At 42.8% G+C, this 19,711-nt stretch overlaps 1 protein-coding gene across 2 annotated transcripts; it reads right to left on the minus strand.

The window, feature by feature from the left end:
• Positions 1-1,581: 1,581 nt before the first annotated feature.
• Positions 1,582-19,031, minus strand: LPL (lipoprotein lipase). 2 transcript variants are annotated; one of them, XM_074812641.1, is made up of 10 exons: positions 18,786-19,031; positions 11,842-12,005; positions 11,530-11,709; positions 10,793-10,904; positions 8,679-8,912; positions 8,196-8,438; positions 7,000-7,120; positions 6,005-6,187; positions 4,746-4,850; positions 1,582-3,729 (listed from the first exon to the last, which is right to left on the minus strand). In XM_074812641.1, the coding sequence occupies exons 1-10, from the start codon at positions 18,865-18,867 to the stop codon at positions 3,684-3,686; spliced, it is 1,470 nt and encodes a 489-aa protein (XP_074668742.1). In that variant the 5' UTR covers positions 18,868-19,031; the 3' UTR covers positions 1,582-3,683. The 2 variants fall into 2 exon arrangements, with proteins under 2 accessions (XP_074668742.1, XP_074668741.1); XM_074812640.1 differs by having other exon boundaries at positions 11,842-12,008.
• Between the last annotated feature and the right edge of the window lie 680 nt (positions 19,032-19,711).

Raw genomic sequence — 19,711 nt, forward strand, 5'->3', positions numbered from 1 at the left:
ATTCTTGCCCCCCGCAATCTAATGTTTAAAGTGTCTGCCCTCTGATGTGAAATCAAGTTTTGCATTTCAGGCACCTGTGAAGAATATGGTGCCTCAGCAGGGGAGTCAAATCAGCTAAATACCAAACAGTTAACTGAGTATGGAGACACCTACAGACAGCACATTCATTGCTGGTTCCAAAAATTTCTCAGAACAAAATATGTAGGAATAAAATCTAGGCACTCGGTACTTGCGTCAAGACTTCCTTGCCTTGCAGGTACATTAGCTGAAATTCTTTTCTTCACCCTTTCTTTCCAGCCAAGAATGGCTCTTTCTGCCTGTTCAAGTCCTTGGTTAGACATGGGACAGTCTATTCCTTCCATAACCCTCTCCAGAGACGGCTGGCAGGGTGATCAGGGATCATCACCTTTCCTGATGTGGCTAGGCATTGCAGAGCAAGAGTAATGGGGCCAGGGATGGCTCTGAAGGCTGAGAGGGGAGACTTATGTTCTTCTCCCTGCACCAGAAACTATTTCTCTGCTTTACCCGATAATGTGTTTAGTGTAGTGAGGTTGCTGTGGCTTTAAGAGAATGCTAATATCATTGTGCTTTTAGGACATGTGGTAACAGGCCTTGTCTTGTACAACTGTAGGAGTCCTTCCAGTCCTCCAATCCAACCACTGACAGGGAAAACAGCAGTCTCCTTCAAACACCTGCTGCCAGCATTTCCATGCATTCCCTCTCTACAGATTGGGTTCTTCCTCTGACTTCCCTCTCCCATTCATTCCCCCAGGGTACTCCCTAACCCCCTTCCCTTCCCTCTTTCATCCCTCTCCCTCCATTCATCCTTTTGCTTTGTGTCCATCAGTTTTCCATTGCATACCTCCCCTCTGTTTTCAGGAGGAGTGAATTTCTACTCCTGTCAAAGAGCAGTCTCTTTGACCAAGTAAGTGTTGGAAGCAGAGTCTCCCAAGCCAACTCAGAGCTGCTGTAAATACTCCCAATATTGTACCCCACATGCATGTCACAAGTCTCCTTAACTCTGGTGCTCCCCTTCAAAGGGACCTGGTAGAGCCTTGCTGTGTATCACAGAGCAAACTGTGACAACCACTTTTGAGCTCAGCTGTGCTCACATCATGTGGGTCAGGTATTTTTCCCACTGTTACTCCCTTAAGCAGTAGTGCTGGTAAGGGACTGGTACTTGCCTCCTGTACCCACAGGGCCAGAACACCTCTATTTTAACAGCAAAGAGCAGAAGTATAGTTCTAACATTCACTAAAAAAGAAGAAATGAGCCTTTTGAAGTAAGGGCTGTTCTTAAAGGGGCATGAAACTTGAAAACCACAAACTGCAGGTAACCAGCTACTTCTCTTGTGACAGGGATACTTGCTGGCACAGAGTGATCCCTTGATGACCTGATATGCAATTTTTGCATTTCTCAAAATGAAATGAAAATAAAAAAATAAAAAAAAAAAATCACACTTTGCTTTAAAAAAAGTCTTACCCTATCTTTTCATTCCAGAATCCAAGTAAAAGGCTATGGCTTTCACATAAAAGATATACAGCAGATTGTTTCATCAAAAGGAAACTAGTGACTTTGGCATCAGTTTGAGAATTTTATTAAAACCATAAGTTTCCATTCTGTACAAAACTGAGGAGCTTTCTTTTAAAAAAAGTATTAACCACATAAATAATGCAGTGGTTTGTTGCTAAAGTCTCTGAAAGCTATTTACAGGATTAATACCACACAACTGTATTAATGTAGAGACTGTCAGCAACTTTAGCAATATATACAAACTACCTTTACACACATAAATATCTTATTTACAGCTAATAAATAACATCCAAAGCTAAATCATGTGTCCTCATGTACAAGAACCTTCACTATTTTGTATCCACATTCTGTATGTGTTTGTATTTGATCCTGTATTAACAGCACACCTGTTCAGACACTTTATTTCCAAGGAACTTAGCTCTTAAGAGAAAATTGCAACAAAATGTGAAGCTCTAGGGAATAAATCATTATATTTATTTTTAGAGGTCTCAAAGGCAGTGGCTCAATACTCAACCCCACCCTCAGTGACTCATCACATCTCTGCTGTATTTTAAGGGTTAGGAAATCAAATGTGAGCAATTTCAAAGTTATTAATATTCCAATATATTGCACTGTAAGACTTTTATCCCCAAATATACTAGCAGCCACAGCTGGAAAAAAGAAACAAATTGTGCACATAAATGCATACATGTTGGTTTTGCTTTCAAGATGGGATGATATCGGAGAAATCACCACCTCCACACTGTCTTGCACATGCAGGAAAACACTACAAAAACCAGCATCAATAGCTCACATTACACTTCTCAGAGTGTCTACCTTCAAGCCCTTCTGCCTCCCCAGTACTTAGTTTATCTTCTAGTAAGCTAAAAGAGGACTACTGAATCTTTCAGCGTACTAGAAAAGTTACATGTTATTTAAAAAAGAGGAAGCAGAATGCCTTCAATATATCTATTTTTGGCAACCTGCAGCATGTCTATTTTAAGTGTTTTGCAGAGCATTCATTCTTGTACATCATACAATAAGGCTCCTTTTAACTGTCACAGCTCCTGCTCCTTGCTGAATTCCACCTCATGTCAGAAAACCAAGCAGCTCCTAGGATCTAGCACTGTATCACGGTCAAGCAACAAACCAAGGTACATCACTGGCAATCACAATTCCAGTACAGGGAAACATGAGCATGCTTGTCACCTGTCAAGTGGTTTCACTTGCACTACATACAGCAGCCACTCAGCTGCATGACTGATATTTGGTGTGAAAGAGCAAAGAAACTGTCACAGTTTTGGCATACAGGTTGTAAGCAAGTGGTGGGAAAAAAGAAAACCCATTTCCTGCAGTTTTTGATAGCTCAATTCCTTTGCAGTTCCTTATTCGCACAGTGTTAGAGACTAGATGGTTTCATTTGCAAAGAATGAAAGCACAGATGACAAGTTGAATGTCTGCATAGGACACTGGTACTGCTGTCTTCTACAACTGCTATTTATTCCAGGGTAAGCTGCATAGAAGTATATAGCTTAACAGATCATACCTATTGCTAAGTGGCACTGGCATCAACCCCCAGTACAACACATTCACAACCACAAACTAGAAGATTCATCCCCATATTAAGACAGTCCTGACACCTTTTAGTAACACACAGCAAAGGTGTCTTCACATGAGAAACCTACTCATTTGCTAAACACACACTTGCAGACAATGAACTCCAGCCACTGAACTGTCTGAAAATTCAGTTAGCCAAGCCAGAAGAAAACCTGTCCAGTTTCAGAATAATCCTGAAAAGAAATAAAATCCAGGTATAGAGCTTTGCTTCTTTTCAATAAATACTAGAATATTACTATAGAGGATTTGATGTCAAGAAACCTTGTCACAAGGCACCACGATTAAGCAAAATTACTTATTTCTTCCCAGCACTCAAGCCTTCAGCAAGTTGTTTTGCAGGTTTCTTTTTGTTTTTAACTATTTGAATAATGTATCTTTATGATTAATAACTCTGTATGCTGAGACTTCCTTACAAGAAGTCTCCTAAGATAGCTAGAAATAGCAGGCAAAAAGCCAGCAGCAGTTAAATATGTCTATATATTCGGTTCTGAATATCCAATCCATGGGGATGAACAAACTCTCCTCCTCCCCAGTGTGGAAAATCTTCATTCTTGTCACTCAGATTCATGAGCAGAATTTTCTTTAGAGGCTTTCTTGGCACTGTGGGGGGAGGTGGGGAGGGAAGACAAATATGGTGAAGAGGAAGACATAAGATACTTGTTCGTTTTGTCTTATTTTTGAGACTTAAGATTTAAAAAATACTACTTAACAGGAAAATAAATTACGTGCTTGGGTTTTCCTGGCTGCTGCTTGATTTTACATGTCAGATACATACACAGAGCTCTCAAGTCCTCCCCAGGTCATTGCCCTGGAGTGAAGGTCAGCATGCATGCCTTTTTATGAAGAACTAGATCTCAGTCTAGAAGTGTCCCCATGAGACCTTTCACACATAGAAATTGCACTAAAATAAATATAACCACTTCTCCAGCTCAAACATTAATGGATAAAGTCCAAATAAAGCTGGCCTCACATTTGAAAGTTTCTGACCCCTCTGGGGTCAGAAAAATTATTGATCAAAAAGTTAAAGTGCACCAAGAGCTATTAAGTACAAAGACTCAATCTCTGAACCAAATCAGAGATGCAAATCTCGAAGTCACTCATCTGACAGTTGTCAGCAGAAAGCAGTGTGCCAGGGGGAGCACCTGCGTATGCCTGCTCAGTTTCTGTACCAGCTTCTGAATATGCTGCTGGCCAGTAAGGAGAAAGGGCTCTGGACTGACTCAATATGGATGTTTGGATGTTCCTCAATTAAGGGTAAATGTAGGGCATCTTTAGATAGAGGCATGCTTTCCTCTTTGTGTTAGTGCCTGGTCTGTAAACCCCCTCTAACAGCCATTCATACTTGGCTACCATGTGAATGTGAGAGGTAGTGACTTGTACTTGCTTTTCAGACATGCTAGCAACCACACCTTGTGGTTGAGGTGGTTAGAGAACCGAATTAGGGGTTTTTAAGCTGCCAAAGCTGCCATAAGCAAACCTCACGTTAGCCTGAGTTGTGATGTTTCTGAAGCCTTGAGAAGAGTAGTGCACAAGTCAACTAAATTGGGAAGATTTATTAGATCCTCCTGCTACCACTCAAGTTTCACCCAACCAGAAACAATAGTCATCACTCATACCCTCCTTTCTTCTTGTTGACAGGCTGCTCCAAGCATTTCACGAATATTGCTGCCTCTTCTCCCTTACCAAGATGCGAGGTGCCATCTCGAGAACAGAACACCACCCTGTGGAATAAATATTGGACAATCACAAGACTGAGCTAGATGTCTCATTTAACTGTAGGAACAGGACTGGTGCTTGGAAGTAGTCTTTATACTTTGTCACATGGGGCACTACTACTTTATAAACCTGTGAGAAAATTTTTAAAAAAGAGAATTCTGTGACAAAATAAACACTGTGCAAAAAAAGCTGCTAAGTGCATTATGCATGTACCTCAAACTGTAGCCATAACTTTCACTGGTCTTTTGCATAAAATCTTGTAGCTAAAAGCAGAAGCTCTATCTCAAAGTCTCTTGGACCAGTCCTTGTGTGATTTTTTTGTCAGGTGAATGATCTTTGAATTACTCCCTCAAATGTTTGCAAACAAAGAATGTTGCCAAATTCCTCAGACCTGAGCAGTTGCTTTTCTATTTATCAGTACTTCCCCCACCCCTATATTTGTTCAGCTCTGATAACTGTTCTTTGATCAAGTGACTGCCTTGTTTATTCAAATGAGAAACATTATTCACAATACTGTACACAGGACATGCATACTCTGTTCTGGGTCCATTTTCTGCTAACAGATCTCATGTCCAGTGAATTCAGTGAATTTCAAAAAATTCAGGTCAAAGCAGTTCAGTTCAGACTTTGCTGTTTTAACATTCATGCATTAGCTACATCCTGCAACAGTCATGTGTTTCAGCTTTCACCCACCATTCAGGTATTCAACTTCCAAGAAAAGCCAGCTTAATGAAGCAATGATTTCTTGTACAAGCACATTTTTGGAAGGGTTTCTAAAAGTTTCCTTCTAAGCATGCTCTTCACAAAAAAAACTATGCAAATGTCCAAGGAAAGGAGGAGAAGAACTGCAAATATAATCAGAGATGCTGGTTCATGGACATCCTCTCCTGCTTATTATAACTAATCTGAGGCACTTGAGACAGTGCTATGCAATTGAATTATGTGGGAGTAAAAATAAAGATTGCAGATCCAGAGGAAGCAAACAACTGAACCTGGGTGACATAAATGCTAGTTTGGTGCCACTGCAGCCCTGATCATCAGTGCTGCACCCATTTGTAACTGCTTTCCATGTTTTGTCCCTCCCTGTGAGATACCAGGAATCAGAAAACACTGTCTAATATTAAAACTAATATAGCTTATAACAATCAAAACAAGTTACTTTTTCTGAGTTTCTCCTGACTTCACTCTGACTCTCTGGATGTCAAATGTAAAAGGAGTCCACCAGTCTGACCAGCTGAAGAAAGTGTCTTTCTCCCACTGCAGCTTCAGCATAAGCAGGTCACCTATGTCCACTTCTGTGTAAATCAGGAAGGAGAAGGTCTTGTTTGAGGAGACTTCAGGCCTGTGGGCAGTGGAATAAGGAAAACAAACAAAAAAAATGGGAACTGTTGGACAGATAAAGAAAATTAATGTGAAACAGAACAAGGATTTTATGTACTGCAGAGAAGGAAGCAACCTTCTCCATTCCATCCATTCTGATGGATGGAATAAGGAAAAAACACTTTAAGCTTTTGTAAAAGCACAAGAAAAAGCTTTCTGCAGCAATAAAATCATGGGACAGACTGCCAGGCAAAGGGCGTCTTCTCCAGTGCTGGTGGCTCTCAGAGAAACCAGACAAGCACCAGCCAGGAACAGTTTATGTTCCTCAGAGTGAAAAACAGACTTTGGTGCTTTCCACCCCCATTCCCTGCCAGCCCACGTGCAGGGATGTAAGCTCAGACTACTGCTTATTTGCAGAGCTGTGGAAGTAAATCCCATGTCTCCCTCAGCTTCTGCATGGAGGCATTCAGACTTGGACAATTAACTCTAAGTTGCAGTCTGCTTTTAAGGAGCTTTAACACAGCTGAAATATGGCATAAAGACACTGAAAAGAGAAAAAAACAAGAAACTTGCCACACTTGAAAAATTCTTATTAGGCTGAGCCACAGGTCAGACTTCACATTTCTGTATATCACATCTCTTATCAAGAACAGCTCCTATAGAGCTTAGATCATTAATTTTAGCAGTGGATGTGTTCCCCTTGATCAAGGACAAAAGCAGATCCTGGGACCCTGTAAGATTTTTGTAGCTGGATAGAACAAGGTTTTCAGCTAGGGCTTTAACAGAGTTAAGTAGCCTCAACAGTACATTGGAGTTGTTTCTGTAGCTACTCACAGTGTGAAAGCAATGTTCTCACTCTCATCTAGAGTGCCATAGAGAGAGATCAGGAATGGCTGGTTTGTCTTGGTTGTGTTAGTCTTTCCAAAGAAATGGATCTTGACCTGGTAATGAAAGACTGAAAGAACACCAAAGAAAAGGCCATTAGGAAAACACTCAACCTCTAAAAAGACTGCTGGTGACAAAACCCCTAAGCTAGAATATGCCAGCATCACTAAACTGAGGAGTTCAGTTTCCTGCAGGTATCCAGGGAACTATTTTTGTGAGGAGGTAAAGATGAGGATGCAAGAGAATCACAATTAAAAAACACCTTTGCAGTTCTTGCAACTAAACTCTTCATTTAAGTTGACTGCCACTATAATAACTCCAGAGTCTGCAGTATCACCTTCAGACCTGTTATAAATGTGTAAGACTTGCCATCCTTGACTTGAAACAAATGAGCTGTGCCCTCCTCATACAGGAAACTTAGTGAAAAAAATTCAACCCACTGGCACTGCAGATTAAGCACCAAATGCCAACAAAACACTAGTCTTGCAGCTGTTCTAACACTGCAGGAATATGCCTTCTGATTGCTGGTCCATCACAAAACACACATAATGAGCATACAATGTGGTACAGCCAAAGCTAGTGAAGTAGTAAAATCCAACTCAGAAGCTATTTCCCTTCCAGTTCTTTCTGGCAGTGACCTCCTCAGACTCACCACTGTGGCAATAGAAATCAAGAAATACTGTGATATCTTAATGAGGTCTGGTGCTCTGGCAAAGGCACTATGAAAGGCACAAGCCTGGTGGTTGCAAATCTTTAAAGTTGCTCATCAGGCTGCGATCTGCCAATTATTTTTCCAGCAGTAGGAAAAATTCATTTGGATGAAAAATACAGAAAAAATTTGGAAGATTCAGTTGTTCCAAGTGACCAAGCCAGAGTAAATCTTCTTAATTTTGCTACTTAGAAACTTGTTACAAAATACCTTCCTTTTTGTATTCTACCACCCAACTCCACACCTTGAGTAAGATGACACTGTTTTTCTGAGACTGCACTTTAGCTTGCACTTAATGACAAACTGCAGATAAGCTTCATTCCTGCTCACCACAAGTACCAAAGCAGCAATATTGTCAGCTGCAGCACACACCCACCCTGACACACAGCTGAGCAAAAGTACCAGTCTTGCTCAGCAGTAAGGAAGCAAGACCTACCTTTATAGGGCATCTGAGCACGGGTCTTCAAGTACATTTTGGTGTTTCTCTTTGTTCTCACTCTGTTGACCTTGTAACCCAAATTGTTGCAGCGGTTCTTCCGACAGCTCAGGCATAGACCCTTCTCAAAGGCCTCCTTTGTGTTGCAGCGGTAGGCCATGCTGGGCTTTTCTTCATAGAGGAGGGAGTCAATGAAGAGGTGGATGGATCGTTCATGGGAGCATTTCACCAGCTGATCCACATCTTGAAAGAACAAAAGTGTGTAATATCTATACATACATGCATATAGTGATATAAACCCCTGAGCAATGCTGTTGACAGGCACAATCCACTATGCCAGAGCTGGGCTTTATATGATGACTTTTAAAAGCACTTAAAAGAACAAGTTTCTGTGCCTCTTGGAGATCTTTGTTTGCAGGAAACCTGCAGGCTATTGGAGATCTCCCTTTGAATGTTAGACTGTTTGATTCAGAGCAGCCTTACCTGCAAAGCCTTTCTCAGCAATGAGACGGAGTGCTTCTCCCAAGTTGCAACCTGGCTGGAAACCTCCACCGTTAGGATAGATATCAATGTGTCCAACAGGCTTCTGAATCCCAATGCTGCGGTCTGGAGAGCCTCTAGTGTAAGTGTGTAGGACATCCACAAAGTCAGCATCATCTGGGGAGAGGCGGGTAAGGGCATCGGCATATTCAAAGGTAGGACCAGCTGGATCCAGTCCTGTATGGGGTGAACCAGAAAGAAAAACTGAGATTATTGACTGCCAAAAACACTGACAATGATAACAAATGTCAAACTCAGCTACCACATTGGGCTGGAGTATAGCATATGGTGTTGGTGTCACTGCAGACATTACAATAGGATCATTTAAATAAAATTCACATGTACAGGAGAATCAAGTACACTACCTTGAAATGCTGTCACTGTTTAAAAAATAAGGTGTATGTAAACATATGTAAAGAAGCCCAGATAACTTCCTCACAGCTGTAGCATTTCTAGTGGATGGAAGAAACAAACTAGTAAATATTTTCTCAGTGTCTCCCTCCCCTGTCAAGAATTGTAAAACTTCCATCTGAAGCATGTGAAATGGGGAAAATGTCTTGCTGTTAACTGCCTGCTGGGGGAACAAGCAGGAAGAAAACGAGAGCTTCGCTGTCTACATGTCTAAGGGGAAGGGGATTATTATGGTTAACTGTCAAACTGCAGCAGCACTGATATTAAAACCAGCCAGAACTATTCTGCCACTGAACAAGTACTATCTCTTAAATCCAGACAACTACTTGAGAGATGACTGAAGGCAGAGTGAAGGGACATGTCTTTTCTGCAGCCCTCAGTGGGGACAGGCATCTGGGCTACCCATCCCTGGTTAGCCTCCCCCAGTCTGAGCTGCCTCCCCCTCTGCTATGAGGACTTCAGGGACCACATCCCATCCCTCCCTATGCTCCCATTTTCCAGGGAAAGGTTCATCCTGGACACCAAGGGGGCATAACAGAGCACTACTGGTATTTTGTGTGACATGTCAGCCTCAGTGAAAGCAACAAAACTGCAGCTGAGAGAAAGGAAGGGTAGACAGACTAGTGCTTTGGCCTCCTGATTTTAATCTGCCACCTCGCAGGAGTCAGCCTTTCCTTATGCAACTGCTGCCTAGCCCACCCTCTAGAATGCCTGTGGATCTGGGATCACAGCCAGGCTCAGGTGAAAGGGCAAAGGATACTAGGAAGAAGGGAGCTAGGTTCCCGTTTGAATGCCGCTCCCGAGCTCTCAGCAGTGAAGACACAACAGATGAGTGATTTTCTTAGACTCATTTGCTGATGTTGGCATTTCCTTTGTCACTGAGATCAGCTCAGACTCAGCTCTACAGGTGTTGGGCTGTAAACCAGCCTCAAAGTGGCTGTGCATTCTGTCTTGTCTAGCACACTTCTCAGCCTCCAAAAACCACCCTAAGCAGACATCTAAACATGCATAGGAACAGGGCAAGCTTATGTATACTTCCTTCTGCTTCCCAAAACTCTCTCAGTATTATTTTCAGCCCAGAATATTACTTGAGCCTGTTAGGATTAATTTTTTTTAGTAACCCACAGTGGATCTCTTCTAATTATCTGTCCACTCTTCCCTTGAATCCATATAAAATTCTGCAACCACAGCATCCCATAGAAAAAAGGTCTGCAGGTACTACACCCACTGCAAAAGGATCTACCTCCTGTTGCTTTTGAACAGCTCCCACCAACTGCAAAGGATGACCACCTGGATGAACACAACCAGCTGAAGTTCTCATGGTGCAAGAGATACTGTGACCTTCTCCAAGCCATGGCCAATCTCAATCACATCCCCACCAACTAGTCTCTTTTCATGGTTGATGAATCCCTGCCTACTCATTTCTTGTGCAGAAGCAGATCAAGGCTTTTCACCCACCACCTTTGCTGTTCTTTTCTGAACCTCTTCCAGTTCTACTACAGAAATAGCCGATTCAATAAAGCATGAACACATAACCTGAGTATTGCCAACAAACAACAATTATTCTGGTGATTTTTCCAAAGGATCATAATATTTCAGCGTGGAAGAGACAGGACTCTCCACTCTACAACCACAAGTTTTCTTACCAGTAATTCTGTTCACCTTCTTCTTGGTGAGGCTCCCAGCAATCCCAGCAGCATGAGCACCTAGACTGTACCCCAGCAAGTGGACATTGTTGAGAGGATAATTGAATTGTTCCTGCAGAAGACAGCAATTTGTTTAAAGTTTGAAGTCAAATGAGAAAACATCAGAAGACAAGGGAAAATAATTTGTAAACACTGGGATTTGTCTTTGAGCCATAAATAACAGAAGAAACACTAAATACAATTAGCATAGTTTTGTGCCATACAAGGTCATTTGAGTTAACTAACTTAAGGCAAAATCTAAGCCGAAAGGAATGCATAATAAAGGACAGAACACAGGGCTATTATATCAAAGGTTTTCAGCCACCCTCTCCCTACCAGTTTCTGTATCTCTTAAGTATTTCCCAAAGGCAGGGCAGACTTCTGTTTCCCAAGGACCAGATGCTGTATAATATGTAGGAAACTGTCTTTCATAGGTACCTCTCACAGAGCCTTCAGAAATACTGTGGACTCACAGAGCTCGGCAGACCACAGGGTGAAGTTTCTGGAATGCACTATAAAAGGCATCCTTGTGTAAGAGATAACCGTAAAGCAAAGCTGGGATTTTTACCAGTCCAGCAAGAGTACTGTCTGCAGCTGCTTAACTCTACCTACCCAATAGGAGATTAACAGCTGCATCACTGCTGTTTTGTCTCACATTGTACATAATGTCCTAGGAGACATGTGACTACATGTCTTACCTCCATCCAGTCGATAAACATAGCAACATCCTTTCCCACGAGCTTAGTGTATGCAGCGGACACTGGGTAGTGCTGCTGAGCTCGAACTAGCCAGTCCACCACAATGACGTTTGAATCAGGTTCCCTCTTGTACAGAGCATCCACCAGTTTCGGGACCCAACTTTCATACATTCCTGTCACCTGTTGGTTTTTTTTAATTAAAAAAGGCGATATCTTAATATTATCTGTTGTGTATAGACACCTCAGCTGATGTATCTAGCACAGTTTATCAGGAGTCTGCTTAAAAGGGAGATCCCTCCCCTTTCTTCTTACCGTCCATCCGTGGATCACCACAAAGGTTTTACTGGTATGGTTGAAGTTGCACCGTGCCAGGCTGTCCACCTGCCCAGGAACCAGGTAGCAGACATCCTCGTCAGGCTCTTTAGGTGTCCGTAAGGAAAACTTGCTCTCAATTCCCTCAAAATTGGTCTCAGCTTCTGCTATGCAAAAGCACAGGAAACATACAGCAGTGGTTTAGCAGTACTAGGACAAACAGTCCAGGAGTCATAGGTACAATGCTGGAGAGATATCGGAACAGTCAAGAAAAGGGACACATGCTTTTCATTTCCTACAGTGCTCCTTTTGCATGACAACAGCCATGTAAAGAGGAAATCAAAGGGTGAAAATTGCTTACCCTCCAAGGTCCTGCTAAAACAGTGAGAATCTGGCCAGCTGTCAGAAGCATGAATTCCTTTTAGGAGTCAGTATTTTCCCCATTACCACAGCAGAACAGAAAACTGCACAGGACAGTTCATACCCCTGTTACATATTGTGGTGGTGAATCTTCCACATCACTTCATCAATACTCACTGCCTAACAAGGTTCTTTATAGTGCACAGTAGTCACAGTGCATTAAAAATAAGAGCTGCAAAGTCAACACTGTTTTAGAAGCACTAGTTTTGACTTTTTGCCAGAGAAAAACAGCAGTTGAGATCAGACACGCATTAAGGAAACTGAACTAGCAAAGCAGAAGCTTATATTTTGAAGGCAGTAATTTTTCAGATCATCTGATAAGCAACATTGCAGGAAAAAAACTTCTTCTGCTTTAAGGTATTTTGAATGGGGGGAAGGGGGGAGGTGAAGATCATGTACTGGCAGTAACAAAGTATGTGATGACCTGTGAAGATACCTTCTTACAAAACTCCCTCCAGGTTCAAAGTATAAGCTTTCCTTTTGTTCCTGCCAAGGAAGTGACTTGAGACTTCATGCTCACTACTTCCTTTGTCTGAGAAGAAACTTAAATGCCTCCTCTTTTTACATCAGAATCAACACTTAAGTACCTCTATATCCAGCAGACCCTGTAATAACTGTGGACTTAAACTCCAATGCTTTTCAAATCCAGGCTCTACTTTGGCAACTTGCATTTAGCAAATATTGATTGCCTGTTTTCCAAGTGCAGCTGAACTAGAGCCAGCTCTGTTCTACTCAGTGTTGTGTTTCTTGGCATCATCATGACCAAGCTTTTACAAACTCCTAAACACACATTAATGAATGGCTCCAAGCCACCATACAGAATGCAAACGGACACAGTGAGGACCTCATGTCAGACATGCAAAACAGACTTCCACTTCCCTTTTTTTCCATCGCAAAAAAGGTTTTTTATGATAACTGGCAGATTTGTATTTCTCCATAAAGTTGTGCTGCATCACTCAGAGGCAATGAATGAACTACCCATTTTTTAATAAAACTTAGGTTTTCTGGTCTTCTCATTCAAGCTACCAGACTCAGCAGGGCACTGACTTATGCCTGACCTCACTCAGCACTCAGGTAGCTGTATAAAGCCTGGAAGGTTACTGCTGTGCTTGGAGGGCCACAGAAATCACAGAACACAGACTGGCAACAAATGCTCATGTACAAGTCTCAGAGAGACTCTATCATTCGCAGTCAACTGCCTAACATTGCCCGAGTTCATCAGGACTTCTCACCTGCAGAAAGCAAAGCACACACAGCGCAGTAACAAGAACTGTTCACTGAACATAGGCAGTGCTCAATTTTAGGTTTTGACCTTGACTGCACTAGGATGGCTAGCTAATCCAGCATAATTACACTGAGGGCCCCCTTCCTATCTCCTTCCCCCTAAAGAAAGGATAAAGTTTATGAAAAACACCTTTCTCCAAACCAGTATAAGTATTCACATAATGATGAATAAAAGACTTTACCTACTGAAAGCAAAATTTACCAAACTAACCAAATGCTGATCTTTCTCAGAAGTTGCCCCTTCTTATATTTTTGCACATTCAAAACTTCATTTTCTCACGAAGAGAGTACAAAATCCCTTTCAGAAACAAATTTAGACTTACACTATTTAATTTTTAGTCAGAAAAAGAAGAGTCTTAAAGGTTGATTGGTTAAATATCAAATACAACTTTTCACTCAGCAGTGAAATCAGTAAAACCTTGAGAGGACCAAGAACAGATTTCAACTGTAAGGCATACAATGCAAGGACTTTCAATTATGTATGCGCCTGCCCAGCACAGAACAGCAAACAAGAATAATCCACCTGCTCACTAGTTGATAGTGCTTCCTTTCATACTTAGTTTTAATTCAGAAGGGAAATAATATCTATCTGATAATTATCCAAAATCTAAATTCAATTGATATCCTGTCTTGTAGTGTGTTTTCAATTATAAACACATGCTAGAATTTATATACAAGTTCAGACCCCCTCTCTTTTGAAAATAAACTTAGAATTTTAAATTCAGTTTACTACAAGTGCACCATACTTGAAGGTGCGCTTAGAAAAGTGCACCAAATTTAAGACAGATTGCCATACTGTCGCACCTACCACTGAAAAAGTGCAAAGTGCTTTACAAATATTCATGTGTTTTGGTATAGAAATCTTTGGCTGGGATTTAAGGACATAGGAGCACTGAGATGCAGTCACCACCAGGAAAGCAGCAGCTGCAAAGCAACAGTCCATGAATTAGGGAAAGAAGGTGACTCTGCTCATTTAGCTATGTTGTATGAGGAATTACAAAGTCAGAAGAAATTATTTTTATCTTTTATGCTCACAGAAAGTCTCACATTGTCTAATGTCCACCTATGCTCAGTTCCCCACAGCAAGACACCTTCTGGATGAGGGAAATGTGTGTGGTGGGGTTTGTTGGAGACTTCTTAATGATGTGCTCATTAAGAAGCTCTCCTCAAAATTTGCCAGTTAGGCTTTGCAACTTCTGTATGGCTCAGAGCCTAAGATAACTTGTTTGCACCTCATCTTGTGCTGCACAAACACTGCAACACCACCTCACCTACCACCTTCCACAGATTAAATTTTAGAAATATAGTAGAGAGGCATGTAATAGTATGTATGCACTCACCACACATACTGACATCTATATGTAACATGCCTTAAAACTGCAGCAGAGAAGCTACAAAGCATATCACTTCATAAAGGTAACATTTCTCACTTCTACTTTTGTACTTCCTTAAGTATCTTGGTCTATTTTAAAAAGTTATTCAGAATCAAACTTTGTCATACATAGACTTTTGTCACACACCTTTTCCTCATAAAGTGAGAAGTCTCCTTGAATCGTGTCCTAACTGAGCTAGTCAAACAGTTGGGTCTTATTCTTACAGCCGTACACAAAGCCAAAGAAATGCAGAGAAAGGCAATGTACACAGCCACCACTGGTTAGTTAATGATGTGTTTTAACCTAAATTAAACAAGGGAAAACCCAGAAATGGGGAGTCTTCAGCATGTTTATAAAAAGTGGATAGAAATTTACCTGAATTTGCATCAGGTTTTACATAATATAGACACAGAAATTAGATACAAAGATATTTATGTGCATCCATACTGAGACACTGGAGTAATTTTTATCAACAAGAATCCGAGTTCATTTCTAAACAAGGCCTTGAAGAGCATCAGACCTGGAGGTAAAAATGCACAGACAAAACAAATCCATGCTTTTGCAAAAAAAAAAAAAAAAATAAAAATCACACTTTCAGAGGTATGAAGGCATATGTTTTGTATTGCAAAAGCTTCAAGGCACACAGCTTCAAATGCAAACCCCAGTTACAAAATAAAGTTTTCTGACCACTACTATGTGCTTCAGTTAACAAGGTGACCTACAAAGCACTTATTTAGGGAACTGGAAAAAGGCATGGAATTAAGAATTAAGCTATCAATTTCAGACCCAAGCTGGATTTTCTAACAGTCTACAGGCTGCATTGCCAAACTTCATTTTATCATGCTCTGCAAACTTTCTGACGCTTTTCTTACACCTCCACTTACATAATCTCAGTTTTCATATTTTAAAAAGCTCTCTTGTATGTCAAGGTATAAATAATATCACAGAACTCAGAAGAAAGAGGAAAAATAAAAGCTTAGAGACTGGGAAAGCTCCATAGTTTCATTTTCCTGTTTAAACCTTGTGACACTTTGGACTTGCAATTTGTGAAACTCCATTCAGATAGGGAGTCAACAATTTTTAAAGCATTCCACTGACTTTAAGCATTCTGACCCAGTACAAATACAAGTTTACAAACTACTCAAGAGAATTTGGCTTCAAATTTCCTTCATGGGAAGGCCAAGGCAACCTGGCAACTGATTTTGATGAAGAAAAACGTGAATTTTGAGGAAGTAACAGCATCTGGAATACTAATCAAAAATTGAACTGGCCATATCAGACACACAATGCCAAATATGATAACAATGCATTTGTCAGATTCCATGCACCTGAACCATGGTTTAAAAAAGGAATCTTTGATAAACAGCAATTTCCTATCATTATGTACACAGAATGGAAATACTATTAAATAGGTGCAAAGACCATTAGAAATTATACTGCTAGACTGTAAACTCAAGCCCACACAGACATGTACATACACACACATGCAAAGCAACAAACATCTGCACACAGCATCAAACATTTACATATTCATCTGGAATAACTCTTCCCTCAGCTGATAACCAGCACTAGGATCATCCATCAATCAGTCATACTGAATGTCCTAAAGGAGTTCAGAAGTAAACTCATGGTCAGCTGTAATAAAGGGTCTGTATCACAGAAATTGTTATTGTTTAATTTGACCTACACTGTAAACTGAAAGAAGACTACTGTGTGTTGCAATTCCATTAAATTTACTCCGTAAGTCAGGTTATTGTTTAACTTTGCTGTAAAGAAATTACAACTTCAAGTTTATTTATGTCTTCCTGAATGGCAGAGCCCTGAGAGTACATTCTTCTTCACTTCCCAGGCAGAGTCAACAGAAAGAGCAACATCTCTGAAAAGTAACTGGGCCCAAGTTCAGGGACCTCCCAGCTCAAGTCCTGCAGCTAGTAAAACGAGGGCATGCTGCTGCTCTCGCACTGTGCACATGGGTGCTCGCCCTTCTCCAGCACACTCCCTATCAAATACTTCCTTACTCAGCTGCAGCTGGGAGGCCTGTAACTCAATCCAGCAGAACTCTTGCCATCCACCAGTCCCTCTGGGATATCTGGAATTAGCCCAACACAGCAAAACGCAATCAGACCTTGCAGTAATATGGAGTAAAAGATGTATGAGAAAGCCATAACATGCAAGCACATCCTGCACAGAAGAGATTCCAGCAAACTTTTAAGAGTGCTAGTGCTCATGCTGTTCTCCACCACACTTTTGATGCCTGACAGCCTCACCTCTGTGCCTTCTCAGAAATGCACTGTTTCTGGAAAGACCATGCCAAAGCTGTTCTTGTAGGTCCATCCCAAATGCAGGAATAGCAAAAGCCAGCGGCTCACATCACACAACAGTGTAAATCTGCTGTAACCCCTGACTCTGGATTTATGCTGGTAAAAATGGAGATCAGAATGTGTTCCTAGCAGTGTTTTCATCTTTTCATGGAACACCAATGTTATCTTCACCTAGAATATCTTTTTCTATGTTGTTTGTTAAATATTCTGGATTCCTAGAGGGCTGGATCATGTATTTTCCATGGTTTCCATGGAAAGCATCTTTTTACTGTGGTGTGCAAGAAATAGTGCGGGACTGAAGGCTTGGATACCTTTAGGATGATCACAGAACCTGTTTTCATATAACCTGTTCCTAAGGAGAAATAATGTAAAGATTAGTGAGTCTGTGGCAAATCAATTCCTACAGAGATGAAAGCTTGCTCTGGGAAGCTAGATATTTTACTTGGACACTGTGATGAAAACTGCTTTTGATTGCCTCTGATGGCACAAGATAGGATTCAAAGCGAGAATACATTCCTTTGGCTGTGCCCTAGCACCCCATCCTCTTACTTTTCAGTATTTCCCTTCAGCTTCCTTGTACACAAAGGAAATAATAACACAGGCATCCTCAGTGAAAAAAGCAGTAGTTTCCATATTCCGTTTTAGCATCACACAGTAGCTCTAAGAGCTACAGTCACATTTTCTTCTAAGGCTGTGGACTTTTAAAGATAATTATGTTTGGGAGATTAGTGTGAGAAAGTAAGACTGTGGAGGCACACTGCTAACATAAGTTTGAGGAGTAGTGGTCTCCTAAAACTAGGCTCTTTGCTCATTAAAGCTGCAATCATGTTGTGACAGAGAGCATTAGTGAACATTTAGTCGTCAATATTTGCCCGTGTCCCACTCCCTCTAGCCTGGAGGGTGCCTCTGCACAAATACAGGTACCACAGGCATAGCGTGGGTACAATCATATGTGTATATACAGACACTGTGAGAGTATACCCCTTTGTTCACTTTTTCCCTAATGGATTCTGCTGCATTAAAAGGCATTAACAACCCAAACATTATCATGACACTGATGAAACTCAGCCTCGCCTTGGACAATTCGGACCAAGAACAGTAGAAAGTTGGAATGCTGAGCTCCCATGGGATGGGGGAGTCCCATGCACCAGGACAACCCTGGCCTCGCAGGGAGACGATGGACCCTACCGTGCTGCTACGGCTGTGCCAATGCGCGTCCAGCAAGGGACTCTCGGAAGCCACCTTGCTCCTGGCGAAAAAACACATTCCGAAGCTCCACAGCCCGTGCCTGCGCTCCGGGTCTGTCCTAACAGGACGTAGGTCCCCCCAACACCGCTCTTCAGCGCCGCAGCATCCCCAGCACCGCGCAGAGCCTTGCAAAACTGGGTTGCAAACTCCCCCGTCCCGCCACACCGGCGGCATTCCGCCTGCCCGCGCCGCCCCCGCCCCAAACGCGACAGGCGTGCCCGGCAGCCCCGGCACCCCCCGCCCCGTGCGTGCCGTGGGCTCCGGCCGCCCCGCGCCCCCTCCCCGCGCCCGGACTCACCGCCGGCGGCCGCAGCCGCGCCGACAGCCGCCGCTCCGCGCAGGCAGAGGCAGAGGGCAGCCAGAAACGCCTTCCCGGCCATCTCGCCTTCCTTCTCCCTGCGCGCCCTGCCGCGGCAGAAAAGTTTCGGTGCAAAAACTTAAATAAAAAATTTTTTTTGGTTAAAATAAGTACAACTGTAGCGCAAAAATAACGCGATGGTAATGAATCGCTACGGGAGCAGCCCCAGAGTGCCTCGAGGCCGACGGGCAACACAACCTCTATCACCACCGCTGCCTCGCCGGGCCCTTATGTCCCCGCCAGTATGCAAATATGCAAACGAGCCCCGCACCCATTGGGCGCGTGCTGCGGGGAGGGGTCGGCGCTGCCCGGGGAGGGCGGGGCGGGGCTGGGTGCGGAGCCGAGCCGGGGTGGGATCGCAGCGCCCCGTGGGAGCGGCGCGGCTCGGCCCGGCTCGTCATGGCACCGTCCGGCACGGCACGACGCGGTGAGAGCCAGGACCTCAGGCAGAGCGCACCGGTGTGCACGGACCCCTCGGCTCTGAGCCCTCGGGCCTGGCTCCCGCTCTCCACCCGCACCGAACACAGCTCCGCCGCTCCCCGCCGCACTCTGCCTCGCCATCCCCGCCCGCACAACCAGGACGCGGCCCCGCCGCTCTCCCCGTGCTACCCCTGCCTTTGGCGACCTAGCTCCGCTGTGCCTCACAGACCATCTTCCTTCTCATCCATGCTTTTGCACCAGGAATCATTTTCCATTTTCATTTCAGTGCCTGCAAGGGGCCTTATGCTGTTCCCTCGAAAAACCTTTGCCAAAACCTTGTTTTGTCAGCACTCAAGGGGAGCGCAAGTTTGGATCACAAATTAATTCTCTGGAGATTGCATCTGTACTCTGGAGAAATACAAAGTTGCCTCTTTCAGCCTTTCAAC

This window comes from Strix aluco, chromosome Z (genome assembly GCF_031877795.1).
Source record: "Strix aluco isolate bStrAlu1 chromosome Z, bStrAlu1.hap1, whole genome shotgun sequence".
NCBI classification, from domain to species: Eukaryota; Metazoa; Chordata; class Aves; order Strigiformes; family Strigidae; genus Strix; species Strix aluco.